We start from the raw sequence: 24,119 nt of genomic DNA on the forward strand, positions 1-24,119 counted from the left end.
AATAGTACAAATGTACTGCTGGAAAAATACCCAAACGTATAAATACAGTAATACAACAAAAAAATACTAAAATACTACAAAAATGCAACCAAAATACTACAAAATCTCACTGCAGTAATACTACAAAAGTACTACAGATATACCACAAAGAATGCCAGAGAAATAATACAAAAATACTACGATGTAAATAGTACAAATGTACTGCTGGAAAAATACTACAAACATATAACTACATTAATACAACAAAAAATATTAAAATACTACAATAATGCAACCAAAATACTACAAAATCCGACTGTATTAATACTACAAAAGTACTACAGATATACCACAAAAATGGTAGAGAAATAATACAAATGTACTGCTGGAAAAATACTACAAACACAACTACAATTACACAACAAAAAAAAATACTAAAACACTACAAAATCCCAGTGCAGTAATACTACAAAAGTACTACGGCGATACCACAAAAAATACCAGAGAAATAATACAAAAGTACTGTCTATGACGCCCCAAAAAAATTTGAAATTAAAATATGTTTAGTTAGCACAATCCCAAAACAAGCTAAAAAGAACTTTACACCAACACTGGCAGAGGCAACCCAAAATGTTAAAAGAGCCATAACAGACCAAAGACAACCAAAACACAAATATGTCTGGTCCTGCAAAAATGTAAAACCATATATAAATGTGTTTTAACTACAAAAAAAAAACATACTTAAAACCTAATCATTTAATGTTTATTCTAAAAGTTAAAAAATAATAATACATAATCTACCTGCCCCCATCTTTTTCTATTTTGATCATGTCTGAAAAGCTCTAGACCTGCAGGTTGCTGACCGCCGCTCGAGCACATAGCAAACTGACTGCATATTTTTATTTTCAATTTAAATGAAATATTTTCTGTAATGTTTACATTATCTTTTGGCCTAGCAAAGTAAAAATGATTTTTAGAAAATAGTATTATCATTGTGTTTAAATTTTTTTCGGATGCATTATTCATTTATTGTTCAAGTTTTCCATTTTGTTTGTTTTTTTGTTGCAAAATGTCAGACAAATGACTCACCAGTTCCAGGTTACGCTAAGACATCCTCTTCACAGATAGGATTAGAAGGTTCCCTCAGTTACCATCCCCGAGGCTCATTCTCTTCCTGGGAAAATTGTGGAAATTCCTGGCACTCCTTTAAACACTTTATTTTCCTGTAATATTTTTTTCCTTTCTCATAAACAATTCTTATTAAAACATCTGTACAGTACTAAAATTTGACATACTTTATATGTATCCCTAAAACAGACGACTCGGATGATGGTCAGGGACACATTTTTTAATCAGCACAACCTTTCACGTTTCTGGTTGGAGCCAGGGAAGCAGGAATAGAGGCAGGTGTCTCAAAAAGATGACGTTTAATAACAAAACTCAGGTACAAAGTAATAAAATAAGTGGTCTCAAAACAATTAACAAAGTGCCCAAACCAAAAAACAAACCTCCTGTGACAGTCAGACACTATTACCCAACAACGTCTTGTGTCAGAGCCAGTTCATACAATGAGGTGAAGATGTGGACACGAATTAGGCACAGGTGGGCGCTCTCCAGCCACTTACCCCAGGTTGGTGCCCTCTAGGTCGGAAATGGAGTGCCAGATCCTGACAGTACCTACACCGAAAAAAAGAATTCCAGGTGACCGAAATATATTGCCAATTTTTTTTTACATTTTTTTGTGTTTATTTTTGAAGATTAAAAAATATATATATAATTTTATTTCTGAAAACCCCTAAAACGTTTGCAAAAATGTTTGTCGCCTTATGAGAAAAAAAATGTTTTTAAGTAATATTTTTTTAAATTTTACTTTTTTTTATAAAATTTTTCTATTAAACAAAATATATTCGTAAACCTAGTAATTATTTTGGTATACAGTATAAGTTATCCAATTTTCATATTTTCAAACTCAAAATACAAAATAATAATACAACTACAGTAATACTACAAAAAACACTATCGAAACACTGGAGAAATTCTACGAGGGAAATACTTCAAATACTCCTAAAGATATACTGCAAAAAAAAATAATAATAATACGGCAAAAATACAACCCAAATACTAGAAAAAACACACTGCAGAAATGGTATATCATACAACTACAGTAATAATACAAAAATACTACAGATATACTAGAAAAAAGTACAAAAATACTACTATGAAAATAGTACAAAAGTACAGCTGGATAAATACTACAAAAATAAAACTACAGGAATAGTATAAAAAATTACAGAAATACTACAAAAATACTTCTACCAAAAATATACTACAGTACTGCAAAACCAAATATCAAATTTAATGCTTAAAACAGAACTAATACAGTAAATTATTTTGATTTAATGTGATCATTTCAAAACAATGTATTCTATTTAAAACCAAATATAAAGAAATAAAACAAAGATGTCTGCATATATATTTATTCATAAATGAAAAAAATTGGATAGGTCTCCAGGATCGGCCCCTTGGCCATTTTTTTAAGCCAATGTGGCTCAAGACTCCAAATAGTACAAGAGAGTACCTCGAATACGATGTTTCTCAAAGGCAGAACAGTTACCATATGTAGTATCATTTAATTTTACTAATGCATTTTCAATTGTATCCATCGTATTTTACGGCATACAAAGCGCATCGGATCATAAGGCTCACTTCCAAATTTCTGGCCAATTTGGGATTTTTAGGTATGCCTTATAGTCCTTGAAAATAGGGTAAGTTGTGTAATGTACATCTTTTGGTGTAAAAATAGTCAATAATCAAAGACGTGCGTTTAAATAATAACAAGCATGAAGGCCTGGTGCCGGGCATTCTATTTGGGTGAGATTGTCGGGGCCTTGGTTCGTTGCAAAAGCACCAGGGAGCCACTAGGGAGCGCCAAAGAGCTACATGCAGCTCCAGAGCCGCTTGTACATGTAAGCAGATGATTATTGATTTTGTTGGTATTTACTGGGGGTGCCTTGACACAGAATCTAACTAAAGACCCTCCCTGAAGCCTAAAGTACAAATGTGTAAATTTTCGAGAAAAATGGTTCAGTTGTTTCTAAACCTATTAGTTACATACAAATACATACACACCGTGATTTATAAAATTAGTTTAGATTATACATAGATTGAGAAGTATAGATGGGATGTATCCATTTACTGTTGCGCTTATCCTTACTTGGGAGACATACAACCAAGAACATGCCCACTCCCACCAAGGGACAGTTTTGGAACCGCAAATTACCCTGCCATACATGTCTAAAGGAATGTGGGAGGAAACGTGAGTGCCCAGAGGAAACCCACGCAGACACGGGTAGAACATGCAAACTCCGTATGGGAGGCTGCAGTAGCTGGATTTGAGATCACATTTAGATCAGATGGATCGCATTAAGATTAGATTTAAATCAAGTTTATTTGTATAGGCCTTCATCACAAGGCGTCTCAAAGGGCTGCACAGACTGCAGATTATTGCGAACCACAGACTATTCTGACAGCATCCCCTGATCTAAAACCTACATGAGGGCAAGAAAAAACTCAAAAACCTCAACATGAGGAAATGAAACACCTATTACAGTATTTTATTATATATTATTGTTATTGTATATTGACTTGTTTACCCGACTGCCCATTTTGCACATCTGGTTAGCTGCTCCTCTTGCACTCTTTGCACAACTGTATAATACTCTACATAGCTATAATTATTTAGCATATTATTAGTACTTCAATACTCTAACTCAGTACAACATTTATTTATATCTGTACATTCAAGGAAACTGTGCGGGTCAGATGTATCGACATTTCATTCTGTATACACGTGTACAAGAATGACAATAAAGTATATCTGAATCTGAATCTGAATTATAAGTAAACTGACCTGAACTTGGACTCGTAAATCCCTACAAGTTGTTTTGAAGCCACTGGACATAGTCTCTAAAGGCCTGGACCCCTACGTCGAACTTGAAGGGCCATATTATGAGGCTGAAGCATCCGTGGAAGCCATCCAGGTAGTTAACGGCGGTGACCGGCACACCAGCATCGCACAGGCGGCAAGCGTACATCAGGCCGTCATCTCGCAGGACGTCGTACTCGCACGTCATCACGTAAGCTTTAGGACACTTGGCCAAAACCTCGGGTCCGGCCAGCAGAGGGGCTGCACGGATATCCAGCAGACCCGGAATCTTATCCAGGATTCCTGTGAGGTTTAGGTTTGCGTTTTAGACATTTACATGAGAATGTTGATGTTTATTTTGTTACATTGAAAATTCATGAAGTTTCTAAATTGAGGCATAAGAAATTCCTTCTTCATTTTTTCCTTTGTTTAAAGATGCACCGTGTCATATTTTATATCGCTCTATTACACAGGTGTCAAACAGGCGGCCCGCAGGCCATATCCGGCCCGCTAAGGGATTGAATCCGGCCCGCGAGACAACACTCAGAGAAGCGCAAGAGAAAAACAAGCTGCAGGTTGAAATATGTCAACTTGATGTTGCCAAAGCCAGGTGCCTCTCACAAAGACACTGTACTTATTTCTCTCTCCCTCTCGCTCTTTCTTTTCCACCCCTTTTCTCCCACTCTGTCTCTGTCTCTTTCTCTCTCTGTTTCTTTTAACCTCTTTTGCTCTAACTTCCTTTTTTCCTCTTCTCTCTTTCTCTCTTCCTACCCTTCGTGCTTTCTTTTCTCTTTTCTCTCCTTCTGTCTTTCTATTTTTCTTTGGATTTCTTTCTTCCTCTCCCTTTCTTTTCCCCCTCTCTCACAACTTTTTATCTTTTGTTTCTCACACTCTCTCCATCTCTCTCTTTTTCTTTCTTTGTCCCGCCCTCTCTCTTTTTCCTTCCCTCTTTCTCTTATTTCTTTAACTCTTTTTCTTTCTCTTTAATCTACTTGTCCGGGCCCCGACAGAATGTTTGTTCTACCGTGTGGCCCCCGAGTTAAAATGAGTTTGACACCCCTGCACTAGATAAAACTTTACTTCAATAGGTGCTCTATGGCTGACATCCATTTAAGGTGGAGTGCGTCTTTCTAGGTATCCTTAAAAAGTTGAAAGTAGAATATTTTCTCTTGTTTGTTGACAATTCCAAACTTGAGTTCAAAGAGCCCTTATTATTTATTTTCCACCATGCTTTTATCCAACTTTTAGCAAAGCTGTTCGGGCTGCGGAAAAGGGGGTTTCAATTTTTGTTAGTGTAGCATAAAATTATAAAAGTAAGAAGAGGACTAGTTTATTTGGGTGCATCTAATAAATTAACTAACAGGAGCTTAATACAGGCTGCAAAGACGATTTAAGCCAGAAGATGGCGTCAAATAGTAAGAACGTTCCAAATTCCGTACAGCATCTTTAAGGATGGACGGGTGACAATACCAAATATTATTATGGAATTTCATGCACTACTGGTATTGGTACCTGGTATGGTATCAGATGACAGTCCAGTCAAGATTGAGGTATCAGTAATTGTCTGTAAATATCATCTGTTGTTGAACATCCCTAATGAATAAAATTATTTTTTAAGGTTAACAATAAATATCAAACATTTCCACAAATTTTCAAAGGCGACGCGTAATCTTGATATTGTTGAATAATGTCAAGATCAATTGGTGTCAAAGTACCAAGCACCTGACTGTTAAATATCATCAAATTCTGAGGAGGAACTGGAGGGAAATTCTGTCCCCCACAGACATTTTTTCGAGATTGCTGAAACTAAATCAATGGTATGACATTTTATTTTTTGATCAATGTCACAAGATGATAAAAATCACACGTGTTTTTTGGCTATTTAAGTGTTTGTAAAGTTCAAACAATGTTGTTCTTCAATAGTTTGCTACTTCTTGGGCTAAGCAAAGTAATAGAAGTCAACTCAAGGTCAGACGTTTTACTTGTGCTTACTTATTCATAATACTTGTATATCCTTAAGTAGGTGTTATACTGCCTCTTAGTGGCCAAAGCCTGCACCTCACAAGAAGCTGCATCATGACCACTGGATTGAAGACAGACCCAGTGTATGAGAATTTATAGACAACAATATATGCAATTTCATACCTTCTATTTTACCACGACCATTGCCAGCAACAGGAAGGTAGTCTTTGCGATACTTAGGATCCAGAAGAGCGGTCCAGTCCACGCGAGCTTTCAGCTCCGGCTCAATTTCGGAGCTGTGCTGGTTTGCGCGGAGATGGCGATTAAGTGAGAGGTCACCTCCCAGGTACTGCAACCAAAATTTGATCATGACCCGGCGGTTGAGAATGGCCATGTGCTGATTCTGCTGGAAAGACGGCGTGTTGAAGTCCAAAGCCTGAAGGACCGGGTAGATCAAAGCCTGAGCGCTGAATTTTACACTCATGTTGTCATCCATGGCAATCTGGGATGGAGAGACATTTGGGACACACACAAAAACAAACCTGTTGAATATTAGCAACATTTAATTAATTAAGATTTATGTGTGCTTATCCACGCTAGGGTTCCTGGGGAGCTGGAGCCCATTTCAGCCGGGCAATTCAATTGGTCACTCACACCTAAGGACAATTTGTAACAGCAATCAACCTGGATTGTGGGTGTAAACTAAAGAAAATCAACATTGACACGGGGAGAACATGCAAACTCCACAGAGGGAGACCTGTAGCTGGAATTGAACCAGGGACCTCTGAACTGTGAGGTGGACATGCTTACTTCACTGTGCCTTAATGAAGATTTTTGAAAATAATCTTTACATCGTACTCAAGCAATTTTCAAAATAAAAGGATTTGTATCAATTTGGAAGTATTTATTTGTCACAATAAGAAACATCGTAAACTAAAAAAAAAGCATATCATATTAATTGCATGGAGAGAAATTGAGGGAGAGAGAGTGGTTTTATAAATACAGGTATGAGTGAGAGTATGAATGGTCATCAGTCTCTGTGTGCCCAGCGACAGGCTGGCAACCAGTTCTGGGAGGGACACCCACTGCCCGAAGATAGCTGGAATGGACCCCATTGGGGATAAGCCGTGCCGATAATGGATGGATAGAATAAATACATCATCCTCCCCATTAGTTCAGGCATATCTCCATCTTTGGCACTTCTACAATGTAAAAATTAGATTATTGCAAAAAAAAAAAAAGGACGACAAAATAGGAATTATTTTAAGAATAGGACTGAAGATATATATAACTTATCTATTGTTTTTAATAAAAAATATGTTCCATTAATTTCTCAATTAAAAAAGTATTAATAGGACTTTAAAATAAAGGCATCATTGAGGAAAACTCTTTAGAATAGAATACAATTGTCATTATTGCCATTGATTTCAACGTATTGTACATTGTTTACAATGAGATTATAGGTGGCAGTCCTGGATAAACATGAAATAATGGACTTTAAAGAAAAAATGCGAGATGAAAATAGTATTAGGATAGGTGATATTTACAAGGTAATGGTTGATGATTGGCTTTAATTTTATAAAATATTTTACCAAAGATTTTTTTTCAAATATTGACACATTAGCAAAAGTTCTTTCCTTCAAACTGAATTTCCACGCCTTGGCGGAGGTCCTACTTACTGGTCACTCCACCTACCTGCTGAGCGAGCGCTGCTGCCAGGTTGCCCCCGGCACTGTCGCCCGACACGGCCACGCGGTTCCGGTCCACGCAATACTCCGCTAGAACCTCCAGGGAAAGGAAGTGCTTTGCGGCAGTCAGGCAGTCCTCGTACTGCGTCGGGAAGCAACTCTCGGGATATAGACGATAACTAAGCGAGAGTAGAAGAAGATTACAAAAATGTTGGAGGTGAGACCTTAGGCATAATTGAAGACTTACTCAACAGAAACCACAACCATGTCGAGCTCTTTGGACATTTGGCGGCTTGCTAGATCGTACGCACCGTCCTCTGGGGAAAAACACCAAATTCAATTCAACGTTTAAATCCCCCCAAAACATTATTTTCAGATTTATAAATTCTGTGGATGTCAAAGAAGGACAAAAAAATTGAATCCCAATTCACTATAAAATTTTAAATTTTTTTAACAATTTCTAAAAAGGAATAAACAACTATATTTGAAAAATACATTATGCCAAATATTAGAATCAAAATCTACAGTATATTTCTGTTAAATCATAAACATTGCTTCTTTTTTTAATTTACTAGCATTTGTTTCACATTTAATTAGGATTCCATAAAAAAAGACAAATTTCAAGAGAAAAACTTCTAAATTTGTATTATTGACAAGCTTTATAGGAAATAAAAAAATATTACTTTTGTTTTCTAAAATTTTGAATTTTATACATAAAAAAACCCCAAAAATTGAAAATGTTCGCTTTAAAGTTATACTGTGTATTTCTTTCAAGAGACGGTGTGTAATATTAAGTGCATCATAGTTGTACAAAAAAAACCTTCATTCAGTAAAAAAACGAACTACCATACCACTGATAATTTCTTATAATAAAAAATCCTAGGTCGATAAATTTCTAATTCTCTTATACAGTGGAACCGCTGTGTTTGTCCGGCATTTGGCAAGTACGGGAAGAACATGCAAACTCCACACAGGAGGTTCGATCTCGTGACCTCAGAACTGTGCCGCACACATGCTATCCACTGCGCCGCCGTGCTGCCCCCACACGTCAATATAGTTTTTTGTAATTAACAGTAATAGGAATGTAATACTCTAATGAAAATGAAAATAATATGGATTTTAACAAAGGTAAAACATGATTAAATATTATATTTGTATATTACAAATAATATAAAAACATTTTAATGCATTTACTTAGAGCAATATTTTATAATAACTACTAAATGTCCCCTTTTTTTATTAAGCAACTATTAACAGAAGTTTTTTTTCCACAAAATATATGTGTGCATAAAATAACATGCATTAAGAGCCAAATAAGAGTATTTTAAGCGCTTATTAAAAGTGTGACCAACTGGCACTGCCGTAAGCCCAGCCTCCTCCATGGATAAAGAGCAGACCCCTCCTCAGCTGTCCGACAAACGGGGGTTGGTAAACACGCACGGGGACCCCCTCAAAATTCGTGTCTCGGACATCCAAGTAGCCGGAGCGGGTCTTAGTCGTCAGTTTTTTCATGGTGCCCTCTATGCCCTTGGAAGAGCCTCGCGCTGTTTTTATGTGGTGCCCAAAGCCCAGGCGCTCCATTAGATGCATCTGAAAAGCAGGGAATACAATAATAGTTTACTCATTTAATCAGCAGGTATAGGCCGAATATCAGGGTGAAATCTGTTGGCGTGTGTTGGTGTATGGGATTTTTATCCCTAGGCTCCGTCTTGTCATAGTTCCAGTAAGTGTTTCCCTAAAAGTGGACTAAATATAGCACGCAAGTATGGATTTTTGTTGTTTTCATGGTGTTAGCAGAATGTGATATCCTGCGAGTGAGTCAGATGCGTCTGACGGGTCTCTGTGCTGAGCGCTGTTGAACTGGCCTCCCAAGAAGAGACAAAGACAGACGTCCAACTTGACTTTAGCCAACGTTGTGAATACAGTATGCTCATCGGAGTGAGAATGTAGACTCTAGCTTCAACGCAGGATGCCATCTTGGTCAAAGGTTTCACCGAAAAGACATTAACACTCGATCACCTTGATTACGCTGACGTCATCGAAGATTTTAAAAAGCCATGGAAGTGGGGGCTGGGCACGGGTCTCATTTGGTCATGTCATGCCTTTGTAGCTCACTCTTGGTGTACATCCATCCATCCATCCATCCGTAATCTGCACCGCTTATCCTCAGTAGGGTCGCGGGGGTGCTAGAGCCCATCCCAGCTATCTTCAGGCAGTGGGCAGGGAACACCCTAAACTGGTTTCCAGCCAGTCGCAGGGCACACTGAGACAGACAACTCCCTCACTCATCCACACCTAGGGACAATTTTGACCGGCCAATTAATCTAACATGCATGTTTTTGGAATGTGGGAGGAAACCGGAGTGCCCGGAGGAAACTCATGCAAGCACGGAGAGAACATGCAAACTCCACACATGAGGTTCAAGCTCATGACCTCAGAACTCTGCCGCACACGTGCTAAACACAGCGCTGCTGTGCTGCCGGTGCACATCCAATCCCACTTTAAATTTGTCATAATATTGTTTTAGATTAAAAAATGTGATCCTTTTTTAATGCATTAACAAATGGTTGTTATAATGATGTAAGATATGATGATTTCTCTAGATGATTGAAAGAAGTTATCTTGGGGATAGGTCTCCTATAAGCCTTTGGCTTCAACTTGTCATCTCTTTTTTCCGTTCAGGTAATTGGTACATTTAATGATGTGATTTCATGTCCGTTGCAACATAATTGAAAAGAAAAAATAAACTAGTAATACAAAAACAAATAAAATATTTGATCTTTTTCTCTTTTTTACCAGTTGGCAACTGTGTTCATCCCACTGTGTGCTCATTTCTCTAGCAAATGTGTGTGCATTGGTGCATTAGATACTGTCAACAATAACTAGATTGGTAGTCTAATTTTAACTTAAATAGTTTAACCAGTGAATCAATCATACTATATTTTGCACATCTGTTCCATATTGCTTGGTGAGATAGCTCTTGTCCTCTTGCCAGAAAGTGTACATGCAACAGGATCGGCCTGCAGCTCACCTGCAAGTTAGCACATTATGATCTTGATTCTAACTCTTCATTGTGATTTATGCACAAAATTCAACAGTGGCCTCGTATCAAATCAAAATGTGAAAGCCTTTTCAGTGTGCTTGGCCCTCACTATTGACACTTTCATGCCAAGAGATAACAGCGCAATGAAGAGCAAAGGTGAACATGTGGGCGTTGTTCACACATTGACAGGCTAGTTTAGTTCAAAAGTTAGCCTTATTTTCAGAACAATAGGTAGGAATTTTGAGTCTGCAAGTTTTAAATACTGACAAAAGTGATCTCAGGTCTCATTGGTGTGAGGTGTTTGCTCAGAACGGATGTGTGTACTCACTGTTTATTTAGCTTAAATTGTTTACATAAGAAAATAAGGAACAAGCATCTTATTCACCTGTTTCAGACACTGTCCAACATTGTAAATTGTATTACCGATACACGTTTTAAATACTGCATTTAGGACTAGACGACTGCACGATTAAGACTACAAATCCACTGCTGTTATAAGGAAATCCAAGGGATCAAAGACATTTTTTTCACACAGCTTTTTCCAGCTGACAAAAATATAAAATAAATAAAGGCTTTAAACTGCTATGGAAAAGTTACAGACTTAAACACTATAGAGACAGAAAACAGAAGACGAAGGTGGAAGGCTTCAAACAAGTAAAGGCAAGTTCCAGACCTCTATAAACAAAAAAGGCAATAAAATATTAACTCACCAGGTACAACACAATTTTGAGGGTATCGTCCAGGAGCAAAAGTTTCCCCCGTTGTTTAATAGCAGCAGGTAATGGTGTGCACAAGAAGTAACGTAGAGCCACAGCTAAAGGGGCGACGATGAGCACCAACAGCATCCACATCTCGGCTCAAGTGTGGCACCTGTGCTGGTGTGAAAATGAATTAAGACCTGGAAACGACGGCAAATGTTATCTTAAGAGAGGAGTGGCCAAACCAGTTCTAAACATATTAACAGTTGACTTATTACTTGCTGCAAAATATACATGAAATGATTTTTGGGGAAATAATTATGAAAATCAAACAAGACTCAAATATTTAATAGTAAATCTAATTTTATTCAACCAAAGTTGTTTTGAAATACATCGTGTTTCTGTTGACATTTAACAAGCTTTAGGATTATTAGAGAAACTATTTTCGGTTTTTCCACGTATTTCAGTTTCGTTTTAGAGCTTTTATCTTGAGAGGAACTTAATGAAGAAAGACAGGTGAAGTCAGTGGTGTTCTAGACGAGTTGCATTGTACTGCAGTTGCCACAAGATGGTACAATCCAGCTATAGACATACAGTATGGATGCTGGAATTGCTAGAAAAGATTTCAATTACTTTGAAAAGTACTATTATGTTGTCTTGAATCTAATACATTAACAGTTAAAGGTTTTAAACATATTTCGGTGGTGAAAAAACATTAATTCTCTACAGTTTGAAAAGTTGTGGGGCCTTTTCCTTTTTTGGTAAGCATATATTACTTTCAGGTCCGCTTTTTCGAATTTTATAAGTCTGCACAAATGCAAATTCATTTATTTTTCAAAATGTTTAACCATTAGATTAGAAGAAAGTGAAATATTTAATTTAAAATATGTTTCAACAGTGGCCGATACATATTAAAACACATTTCTCTTATATACATGTGTCTTCAAGATATAAATATTATATTTTTTTTTTTTATTGCAACTTAAAAAAAAATCAGCCTTTGAAATATATCATTCCTGTCAACCTCAGCCAATTGCTCCCCATATTAAGAGATAATAAACCTTACAAACCTAACCTAAACCCTGAGCAAGACAGACTATGTAGAATATTGCGGCAGTATTAGCCATCTATGATGACGTTGACGTCTGCTACCAGTGACCGAGACGATCTGGACAAGAGCCAAAATATTTTCCCGTACAAAAATAGTTTTACAGCATACACAAAAGCGTATAAAATACAGAGAAAATGTATAAGTTGAGAGGTCTGATATATTATTGCTGTCAAAGGTAAAGCTTTAAACCAGAGCTCGCCATCCTTTTTAAAGCTGAGAGCGACTTTATTGTCACAGATGAGCACAAAGAGCTACCGGTTTGATATGCCTTGCTAAAATGACATGTTATTACTATATTGTTACTATGTTATTACCAAATTGTAAATATTGGTTAAAATAGGATCAGCCAAGCACTGAACATCATGATGGTAAGAAATACAATTCCCTAGAAAATTACAATGACCCATGATATATTTTTTATAACCAGTCTTCTACTAAAGTGGTCTCATGGGGCACAATATTGGACCTCCATGTTTTAAACTTTTGACAATGCTTAAACTTTCAAATTAAAGCTTTAAAACAGATTTGACTCAGAGTTAACTTGTTGAAGCGAGTAAATCTATGACTTTTAGAATTTTTACATTTTGTAATCGCAATTCAGAAAATAAATGAATTTAAATACATTTGTATTCTTTTGTGCTTTTTTTTCATTGTTTGTGTGTTATAGTTAGATTAGACTAGTTTTACCGTGTTTTGGTCATCAATGTGTAATACCCGCGCCTCCCAGTATGCATCATGAAATGTTTTTTCAAACACTGATGCGAGCAATAACCAGGGGTGCCACTTTCCCGCTGGGTTCCCACAAGTTGACTCCAATTTTGGGTCCCTCGTGGTTTCCCCTGTGAGAACATAAACATTGGTGACGAGGACCTGACCCCTGCCACAAACGGATTTTCCAAAACAAACTCCGGCGAGAACACCAAGCCGACCGTATCGGATTAAGCTTCGGTGCTCCCAGAAGAGGTGTTCTTGAAAAGTTAGATATCGGAGAAAGGCTGTAATAAAGTCGTCCAAAAAAAGGAATCCAAAGTGAGGGTGTTTGGAATTTGCTTTTTTGGGCATGTGGCAGTCAGAAAACATCACTCTGGAGGTTAGTTGTATTTCATGACCTCTCATTGGCCTACATAATCCAAAGCAGGCCTTTCACTCCACTCATGAACTTTCTTTGAAAAAAACTGTAAAAAGTCCTCTTAGGAAATTTAGGATATAATGCTAGTAATACCAGGTAAAATAATAATTTTTAACACGACATTAAATTGTTCCACTGGAGCATTATTTTGTCAATTTTTATTATTACGGTAATTTCCTTTTTAATGTCAAGTACTATTTGTATAGCCCTTAATCACAAAAAAAAAAGGCAGCACGGCGGTGCTGTGGTTAGGGCGTGTGCGGCACAGTTCTGAGGTCATGAGATCGAACCTCCTGTGAGGAGTTTGCATGTTCTCCCCGTGCTTGCGTGGGCTTCCTCCGGGCACTCCGATTTCCTCCCACATTCCAAAAACATACATTTTAGGTTAATTGTCTGGTCCAAATTGTCCCTAGGTGTGAATGAGCGAGCGAATTGTCTGCCCATGTGTGCCCCGCACTGGCTGGCAACCAGTTCAGGGATTCCCCTGCCCACTGCCCGAAGATAGCTAGGATGGGCTCCGGCACCCCCGCGGCCCTACTGAGGATAAGCGGTGCAGATAATGGATGGATGGATAATCACAAAAAGTTTCTAAGGGCTGCACAGACAGCCTTTGCGACGTCCTCTGATCCGAAACCTATGTGAAGGCAAGGAAAAACTGAAAAAAGGGAACAATTTAGAGTTAAAAACATATTTAAAAGGGACAGTGTATGTTATTTAGGGCCTCCAAGTGGAAAACAAATAACAAGACAACAATACATGAACTATCATATAATCATGTTTTTTAAAAAAAAAAATACCCATGGGTTAGTAGCCTAGATGGTAAGGCGCCCGCTTTGAGACTGGGAGGTCGGTGGTTCGCGCCCCGGCCGAGTCATTCCTAAGACTTAAAAAGTGGTCGGCGGCGCCCTCTGTTGGCTGCGGCTGCATCGGCTCGCTACAACGGGTCAGGTGCAATCGACATTTCGTTCTGTGTACATTGTTACACAGAATGACAATACAAGGAAATTATTATTATTATTATTATTTGAAAGAATGAAACTGTTATTTCGAAGCATTTATTTTACATAATCTGAGCCTCACTTTAAGGGAGCTGACATAATGATGCGCCATTTTGCTGCTACAGATACCCAACTACATCAAAAGGCAAGAAAGAAAATGGTACGTTTCGGTCACTTTCGGGTTCTGTAGTTTTTCTTTGTGCTTTTAGCACTCTTTTGGTTGCAATACACTTTACAGCGACATCTAGTGGTCAAATAATACACACTGTCCCGTTAGAAAATGGGTCGCAAAACATTTTGAAACTGCAAGCTACCTTTTATTAATGATTGGCGCGGAGGGCTATCGATCTGATATACATTTCTGAAATTACTTATCTTGTTACCATGTTATTACCAGGTTATAATAATTAGAAATTAGGTCAAACACTAAAACATCACGTCAGTAAGAGTTTAAATTTACAAGAAAATGCTTGTTTTAGAACCTTTCCACGGGCTATTCAGGTTTTCTCCACATTGAGGACCCCTGTTTCAAATAAGAAAAAATATTGACCTCTACTATCCTTGCTTTTTTGTTGATTTTTGGTTTAACTCGATTTGATTTTTTTTTTACTAGAAAATAAAAATATAGTAAAAGTATTGGTGAGAGGAAAAATGATGTTTATGGTTTGCATACTAAATTACACTTTTAATGAAAAAAATAAATAAAACGTTTTATAAGTAAAAAACACTGGGGTCTCTCCTCAACATGACGTCCAATATTTGTGTGACTATGTTTGAAACCCTAAACAAGAGTACACACTGCTGAAGAGATCCTTTTCCCGGGGGTGGATGCCAAAAATCCATCCGAATGCGAGAGTCAGCAGAATGTTAAGAGTGTAAACTTATAGGTGATTTATGTGTGCGCGTAGTGGCTAAGAATTAAAAATGGCGTCTACTGGTAATCTGTGGTATTGAGGCCATCATGGAGGTGGGGCCTCTCTGGTGTTGTTGACTGGAAATACACCAAATGGTCATTTAACGCCACTAAATGCGGGCGGCACACGCTTCGGGTATTCATTTCATGCGGACTCCGCCTTGTTATGCAGAACCACTCGGTCCAATTTTAAAACCAGGAATAGTCATTAAGCGTCACATCAGGACATGCAAACGGAAAACTTTTTTTTTTTCAAATTAATATTTGTCACTCTTCTTATTTCAAATTACATACTTGGACAGATGCTGCTTCTGCTTGAGTAACATGCTTAGTAAACGTTTTTTTTCACCTGGAGACCTATTTGAACAAAATGTTTGCCACGACCAGAACAGAATCAGGACCCAAATGCGTAGCGTTAACCACAAGTTTATTGATAGAAAGAGGAAGGGCAGCGCCCGCGATCTGGTGCTCGCTGGACGCGGGAAGCAAGCCGCTCACACAATCAGATCGTGATCCAAATACGGAAGTGGATCTTGTAGGGCGGCAGATGGCGGTGTTAAGGACGGAAAAAACAGGTCGATAGCAAGGACGGGAGGGCAAACGTGGTCAGGGTCAAAAACAGGTTGTGGCCGGAGACAAACGGGGAGATCAGGAACGGACGGGTGGAAACAACGGGTGCAAAAAGCGGGACCAACGAGAGTCAGTCAAAGTGCTTGCCTTGTAGAAACAGAGGTTCACTGACAGACTGACAACAGGAGAGTGAAAGGACTGGGCTTAAAAACGACAGGGAACCAATCAAGTAGACCGCAGCGGCTGGAGCCAAATGAACGGTCACAGGTGATACTAATCAGTCACCATGACAATGTTAGAATTTGCTGCGGTTTAGGTTAGCATAAAAGATAAAATGGTGCTCCTAGTTTGCCTTTTATGGATAAACAAATATTCTGTTTCAGGGAAGATTTAAGTACTATGTCATGATGTGGTTCAGAACTAAGAAAATATCATTATTACAGCTTTGACTTTAAAACAAGCGTAACTTGTTTGTCATCGTTTGCATTTGTGCGGAACCGGTCGAAAACGTGTACCAAAATTCCAAGCGTTACTTATTATTGATTTTATAACAACTATATGACACAATTTACTGCAATCTTTCAAAATGAGCTACCTAGTTTTTGTTTAATAGAGTGCTACATTTGGAGATGCCATAGCAGGAGACATATACCTGCTCAATGATAGCATGCATCTAATACAAAACAGAGTTACATGCATACAACTATCAGAAATATAAGAAAAACTTGTAGTATCCAATTGTGTCTAGTTGATCAAATGTAGCTTTAAAGGAGAGCTTTTATGGAATCCGACTATCCTGTATATGACCCCAATTTTGTTCCATCGAGTGATTGGCTCAAAACAAGACGATACAGGTAACATCCGACTTGTGACTGGAACCAGTTCTGCCTAAGCGCTGATATATCTGTTACAATGGCGCAACCTGCTGCCGAAATGGTATCTAATAACTGTATTGGGTGGTGGTGGATGGCTATGGTGTCTTACTGCCAAATTGCAGTACATGTAACCGGGCTGCTATGCGGTCAAGTGCAAAATGAAGATCCGCTGGAAAAATTAATATTTGCCGGAAAAAATGAGGATCTACTAAAAAACTACAAAAAAAAAGCGTAAGTATGGGTGGAAGTAACTCAAACTTTTTGAGTCACGGGCCGCATTAGATTAAATTAATTAGCAGACTGGGCCGGTCCAAGAGGAAATTCAGAATATTGGAACTAATGTAAATGTGGCATCAATTATTGAAAAAAAATCTTAACTGAGGTTAAGACATGCAATGACACTGCATCAAATTGCATGTCAAATTTAAATTCGCCCTATGTTCCGGTCCGGAGCCTTCGCACTGAAAATGCTGGTCTACTAGTGATCCCAAGAGCCAAGAAGAGATTCAGGTTCGAGAGCTTTCTCCATTCGGGCCCCGGTGCTGTGGAATTCTCATCCCCCTGAGATTTGATCTGCACCCTCAGTGGAACTGTTTAAATCTAGGCTTATAACACACTTCTATTCTATACAGGGATCAGAATGGAGATTTTCATTTTCAGCTGAAATAGCCAGGGTCCAGGAATAAAGCAGGGCAGTCTGGCCATCCTGGAAGGGGATTTACCTCATGTGCGGTCCCTTCTCAAGGTTTCTTCATTTTCCTCATGTTGAGGTTTTTGAGTTTTTCCTTCCCCTGATGTAGGTTTTAGATCAGGGGATGGTGTAACAATAGCCTGTGGTCTGTGCAGCCCTTTGAGACTCTTAGTGATTAAGGGTTATACAAATAAACATGACTATACTTGACTTGACATAATCAATGGTAAAATAAATGTTTACCTTTCAAAAATAGGGAATAGGAGAGTTCATATCCCAGCAGTTGGGCAGGGCCCCATGAAGACAACTGCAAGCTGCGGCCCTGAACTTTAACCTTGAGATGCAAGGGGGAGGAAGAGACATTTATAGCTGTGAAAGTCATCACAGGGATGAGCCGGAGGTCGACAAAAAGCCCTTCCACCCCTAACCTCCAGTCGGCAAGGCAGTAAAGATGGATGTGGCCTCGTCGTTTGTCCTCAAAGATCGCAGCAAGAAGCAGCTGTTGCAGCGACATTACTGTAAGATGACAGGTGGGGGGTTACCTCTAGGATGTTCTCAACGTTTGGCATTTATCTGAATTTAAAATAGCGGTCGCTGGATTCACTGGGTCCGATGTTGGGGTGAGCCAAAGATCTGCACACAAATGTCATAAAAATATTGGGGATTCTAGTTTGACAGGGTTTACCAGCTGTGCTTGAAATGTCTTTCAATGAGCTATTAATTGGTACATCTATAAATGCCACGATGCAAAGTAACAAGCAGGTCCTCATTGGATTCATGTGTGCGTTGTCCAACTCACTTGTCCTTTGCGATATGAGCGATGTTGTATCCGTGGCATGCCAGGCTTTCAGTGGCGTAGCCGGTGATGTCCTCCAAGCGGGCTCATGCGTGCTTAGTGTGGCCGCGAGGTGCTGAGTGAAGCTCTCTGTTGCATTTTGTCAGCGTGTGTGTCAGCACCCACTATTTCAGTTTATTCTTTTCATCCCTCTGGCACTTTTCCAGCCATCTTCCATCAATGTTGAAAAAAAGAAGTGTTTTTCATCTGCTTGTGTCCTTTTATTGACCTTTAACAGCACTAAAAGCATTCTGGTTTATTAACACTTTAGTTTTTTTCAAATATTTTTTTTCTCAAGCCATTTAGGCTGTTAACTCCTTAACTGGCATCTAAAAAAGTATTTAGAATTCAGGCAAAATCAACAAAACAGAGTTAAACAGACATTTGACACATTTAATTGTTTCCCATGTGTTGACTCTAAATGATCCCATAGCTGTTTTAATCATTTTATCTAAAATATTACATCATTCTGTAATCCCTACCTCAAATTATAGATTAGCTATAATGAAAATGTCATGACTTTCTGAAAAAAAGCTCTACCAGTATTTGCCTCTTCAAAAGTCTTACATTTAGCTTCCCAAGCAATTAACTCCTCCAGTCGAAAAGGGAGGGTGGCTGATGGATTGTTGATGTCAAGCAACTCGGTTGAAACCAAGCTTAGGTCTTGCGCCTCAAAAATTATCTCTGCGGCCGACATGGTGTTCTGTCACGCAATATAAACATATATTGGCTACGGTTGAAATGTGGGACGCATGAATATAAGCCCCTTCATCTCAGAGATGAGTTTCATAAAAGGCCGCTCATTGCTATGTCAAACAGATTTATTACGGGTGGAAACATGATGATGGTCCATGATTGGGGTAAGCAATGTGGGGAACATTGCATCCCCATATACAATATGGTACACGATGCACTAAAGAGATAAGTTGTGTGACAGGAGACAACTTAATACTGAAATACTGTTGGACAATGCAAACAATACTGTAATCATAGAAATTGGATATTCTTCTTTTACTGAAACAAGACGAATTGAATATTAGTCAATGCACGACAGATGTTTTAAGGGCACTAGTGAGAAAATATATTATTTTGAAAAGTTAATTCTACGGTCTTATAGTACTCCCTAACATTAGAAATCATTTGAGGTTTACAGTTCATAGGGGCAACAAAGAGCTTGATTTTGATAACAATCTATGCCGGCACGAAGGAAAAATCCAAATGGTAGCACTGAAGGTTTCCCTCACAAAAAAATTGACACAAACAATTAAACCTATTTTACATGGCCCAGTTAATCAAAAGTAACGCGGTTTTTGTTGAAGTTTATAAGCCCCAAACAACGGATTGACTGAAGGAATAAGCTTTTAGAGATGGACATAAAATTACTTGAATTTGAGAGGCGCGCTGCTAAATGTTACCTTGACAAAGCTAACCTGATTTGGCTTGAGACATCAGAATCTTCGGAAAAATTAAGACTTTGTTGTGCTAAATAGAGTATATTATTATATTGCTTCTGCCTTTCCGACTGGTGAGAATGGTTACTTTCAGTCATCAATCCCATAATGTTCCCGTCTACACCTTTAGAATATACCGGCTAAAAACAAATTGTGTAAATTGAGTGCATTGTTTTATTAATTGCTCCTTATTCAAATGTAAGCAAGGTCAAGCCAAGTCATGTTTATTTGTATAGCCCTTAATCACAGAGTCTCAAAGGGCTGCACAGACCACCGATTATTGCAAACCACAGACTATTATTACACCATCCCCTGATCTAAAACCTACATGAGGGCAAATAATACACAGATATTGTCAACATAAAATATAGGCTATTCATATGCTATAGAATAGAAGTGTGTTTTAAGCTTATTTTTTGCACTACGACATACTACATTAACACCACTAGAAAACGTCCTGTTGCCTTATATTGATAGTTTTTGTATGACATTAAATGCACACCCATATGTAGACAGTTGGCTTTTGTGGATGTGTCCCACGGATTCGGTTTGATGTTAACATGGGTTCACACTAATTTTAATGTATGTTCAAATAAAAGAGGAATATGTGAGGCCTAGTTTTTCAGACTTTACAATTTACTTCCAAATACTTGTCCAAGACACCCTACGACCTGTGTGGTTAAAGGATCAAGACACCCACCAACCCACTTATTAAAAAGATTTCTAATACGTTGGCATGCGCAGCAGCTCTTAACTCTCCCATTTAGAGTTTTTTTGTGAACCTATATATGTTTGTCTTTGGACTGTTTCCACAGATACATTGGCGTCATATCACTAAACAAGCAACCCAGACGCTAATGTGGAGCTACCCGGCTTCAGCGCTGTTAGGACAGACAGAGACACAAAAGCCTGCGGTAAGCGGAGAGGAGGTGGTCTCGCTATCTACGTGAACACGAGGTGGTGTAACCCTGGGCAAAAAGATTTTCATCTGCTGCAGGGACGTCGAACTTTTGGCCTAGTGTGTGACATCATTCACTCCGCTGTGGCCAAAGTACAACACAGCTGCGCTTCCGACAATAGCGATCGTATTCAATATAATAAGCTTATTGAAAGAATAAAGCTATTGTCGAAAGCGCAGCACAATGCGCGTTCACGCAAGGGGGGGGAATTTTGCAGGGGAGTCGAAATTAGGCACTACACCTGAAGACTCCTCAACAGCTGCAGAAGTGATGTTTTGCCATTTCATCGCAGAGCACAATATACCTCCAACAGTTGCTGATCACTTCACAAGGCCTATGAAAAACATGTTTCCCAGTTACAAGGATGCAAAGGTTTGTATTTTCTGTCGCTATTAAATAGTCTTTTTGAAATTTAGAATACAAGCATCAATGGTTGATATTGTGGTTTGGTTTGCAAAATAGAAATGCCAACTCATTTTTTCCTCCCAAAATATCTTTATTTACATATTTAAATTTAAAGTGTTATTAATGGATATTTTAGTTACGCTGATAACAATTTTTCCTGATTTTTTTTATTTTATTTTCTATTTTACTATTAAGAATATGTACAGAATGATATAACGAAACACATGTACAATATAACATGTTAAACTACGTAAATAAACACTTTTGAAAAAAAAAATATGGTGTGAGATTATTTTGTATTTTGTAGGGGCATGGAGCCGTGGAGGTTGACAGGTATGTAAACGTTCCCTTGTATCCAGTCTTTGGAATCCCTTTCTAAACGTATAAAGTACATGAACTGAGTTTTGGTTTATCTTCTTCCATTTTTGATTGTAATCTAAAATGTCAAGCGTTTAAAAATGTCCAGGGTTGAGTAGGGTTACTTTAACTTGATTACTTTCAATTACTTTTGGATTACTCCAATACCAAATATGCTAATAAAAGACAAAAGAAACAAAATATGAATAAAATGACTACATTTTGAGCAGTCTTGGGGAGTAACGGAATACATGGAACGGCAAAAATGATGTTGGCAAGCTGTTTGGATTTATTTTCATTTTGTTTCTGTCGCATTTTATGTTAGTTTTGCCGGAGATCAAAGCCAGGAGAGAAAGCTTACCACGTGTTGCGAGTCATCATTTTATTCATATTTAGTTTATTTTGTCTTTTATTAGCATATTTGGTATTGGAGTAATCCAAAAGTAATTGAAAGTAATCAAGCTAAAGTAACCCTACCCAACCCTAAAAATGTCACGTGACATTCAGAAGCCCCCGTGAGAGTTTGGCTCACGGTTAATGGTATTTGGAGTGGATAAATATGTACATGTTTTGTTTGGACAGTTATATCTGTAAAAATACGTAAACAGAAGACGAAAAAAACCACTTACCTTACAAGCTGACCGACTCGTCACTCTCAACGAGCCCCCGCCCCGGCGAGCCGCTCTCGGGAACTACCCCCAAGTTCTCCACCAGCTCTCTTCACTCTCACTCGTTTCAGTCGCCCCAAGAGCTGTCACACACGCAAACACAGGCACGGAAACACACTAGAAACAAGCGCACACTCTCTCGGCTCTTGCCGGTTAACCGAAGCGCTGCCTGGCCGCTCCGTTTGCGGGTCTCCGTCGGTCGTGACACGGCCAAGGTGGAGGCGGAAGGAGCCTCTCGCCGGTGGGGAGGAAGAACAAGGGGGGAAAGGTAAGCGAGGATTTTGGTTTACCTTCCCGTCACTCTCAAACTTTACTACGGATTTTGCAGCGTCTATCCCACGAGTCGTGACAGTGGTTTCGATAACAAGGTCGTTATATCCCCCCTAGGTATTTTAACCCGACTCTGCCTCATATTGCTTCCCGGTTTGTGAGCGTTAATTTCAGTGTATTCGCCCTAGCTCCCCGTGACATTGTGGGGTTCTCTTGTTGTGTTCAGGTAACTTTGGAGATTTTACTTTTATCCTGTCGCGGTTCGTCCTGTATAATCATCATCATCTACAAATGTGTAAATAGATCCTTCGGTGAAAGTTGTTGATTTGTTTCCCTTGAGCGACATTGTGCATGTGTCATCATTTTGGTTCGGATGTAAGTCGTCTAAATTCCCACTCTTTATTGACACGCGAACGCCACACCGTTGTAGTACAGTTAAAACAGCAGGTGTGTCCTGCACATCTGTGTTTCCTTCAATTATGTTTTGTATTTATGATGTGCGTGGGTGCATGTGCGTGCGTGTGTGCGTGCGAGTAGCTGGGCGGGGGGCTATTTGGTTGGCAGTGTTTGAGCCCATCACTGACAAAAAGTAATGAGTTACAGTTACAAGTCACCTGATTTTAAAAGTGATTGCGTTACCCCCGGATTACTGACACCCAAAGTAGCACGTCAGGCTAAAAGTAAATATCTAGTTACAAATTACTGGTTGTACTCATATTGTAGCCAACCCACTAAAACTGATTTGAAATAGCCGCATGATAGAAGAAATGGAAGAAAACCTGTGCACCAACCTTTGGAAGCGGTGTAGCCTTCATATTTCTTGGCTTGTGCAATCTTTAGAGCTTGCAAACATGTAGTTCAGACACTCCATATCCATTTTGTCTTTTGACTTCAAACCACTCGACTATTTCCTTCTCGATATGTGGGTAGTGTTCGAGACCTTTTGTTTTTTATTCATGGTGTATTGCAAATATCCATCCATCCATCCATTATCTGCACCGCTTATCCTCAGTAGGGTCGCGGGGATGCTGGAGTCCATCCCAGCCATCCTCGGCCAGTGGGCAGGGGACACCCTGAACTGGTTGCCGGCCTGTCGCAGGGCACACAGGGACAGACAATTCGCTCGCTCATTCACACCTAGGGACAATTCGGACCGGCCAATTAACCTAACATGCATGTTTTTGGAATGTGGGAGGAAACCAGAGTTCCTGGAGGAAACCCACACAAGCACGGGGAGAACATGCAAACTCCACACAGTAGGTTCCATCTCATGACCTCAGAACTGTGCCGCACACGCGCTAACCACTACGCTGCCGTGCTGCCATTTTATAAATAAAAAGACCAAAATGTAACACTTTTTTTTACCTTAAATTCGGTGCTCATGATTGTCGTATTGACGTTGTTGTTCCTGTATAAGCCTTCTCAGGCGCTGCCTACTATTTGCTACTGGTGACACACAACCAAATACGTATGCACATATAAACTGACCCTCTAATTTTAGTATTTTATAGTTTGCAGTACGGAAGGTATCAGAATATCAATAGGGTGAAGAGACGTGTTAATGTACCCTGTTCTTAGGACAACGCCACCAT

At 38.8% G+C, this 24,119-nt stretch overlaps 2 protein-coding genes across 4 annotated transcripts in view; one reads left to right on the top strand and one right to left on the bottom strand.

The window, feature by feature from the left end:
* Nucleotides 1-1,389: 1,389 nt before the first annotated feature.
* Nucleotides 1,390-22,591, bottom strand: nceh1a (neutral cholesterol ester hydrolase 1a). Of its 3 annotated transcripts, XM_088354124.1 has the most exons (12): nucleotides 22,219-22,591; nucleotides 18,382-18,588; nucleotides 18,011-18,215; nucleotides 17,826-17,916; nucleotides 13,094-13,245; nucleotides 11,308-11,495; nucleotides 8,907-9,144; nucleotides 7,802-7,871; nucleotides 7,562-7,733; nucleotides 6,050-6,368; nucleotides 3,890-4,207; nucleotides 1,390-1,656 (listed from the first exon to the last, which is right to left on the bottom strand). In XM_088354124.1, exons 6-11 carry the CDS (start codon nucleotides 11,446-11,448, stop codon nucleotides 3,912-3,914), a joined length of 1,236 nt encoding a protein of 411 aa, XP_088210250.1. In that variant the 5' UTR covers nucleotides 11,449-11,495; nucleotides 13,094-13,245; nucleotides 17,826-17,916; nucleotides 18,011-18,215; nucleotides 18,382-18,588; nucleotides 22,219-22,591; the 3' UTR covers nucleotides 1,390-1,656; nucleotides 3,890-3,911. The 3 variants fall into 3 exon arrangements, with proteins under 3 accessions (XP_088210250.1, XP_088210249.1, XP_088210251.1); XM_088354123.1 differs by lacking the exon at nucleotides 1,390-1,656 and having other exon boundaries at nucleotides 3,716-4,207; nucleotides 11,308-11,467; XM_088354125.1 differs by lacking the exons at nucleotides 1,390-1,656; nucleotides 13,094-13,245 and having other exon boundaries at nucleotides 3,716-4,207; nucleotides 11,308-11,467.
* The window catches only part of ppp2r3a (protein phosphatase 2, regulatory subunit B'', alpha), an 81,547-nt gene continuing 79,696 nt past the window's right edge, over nucleotides 22,269-24,119 (top strand). The window contains exon 1 of the mRNA XM_088354122.1: nucleotides 22,269-22,525. The gene's annotated coding sequence lies outside the window, so the exon portion shown is untranslated. The remainder of the gene's footprint in view (nucleotides 22,526-24,119) is intronic.

The sequence above is a fragment of the Urocampus carinirostris genome, chromosome 15, assembly GCF_059441175.1.
Source record: "Urocampus carinirostris isolate Australia breed hairy pipefish chromosome 15, RoL_Ucar_1.0, whole genome shotgun sequence".
NCBI classification, from domain to species: Eukaryota; Metazoa; Chordata; class Actinopteri; order Syngnathiformes; family Syngnathidae; genus Urocampus; species Urocampus carinirostris.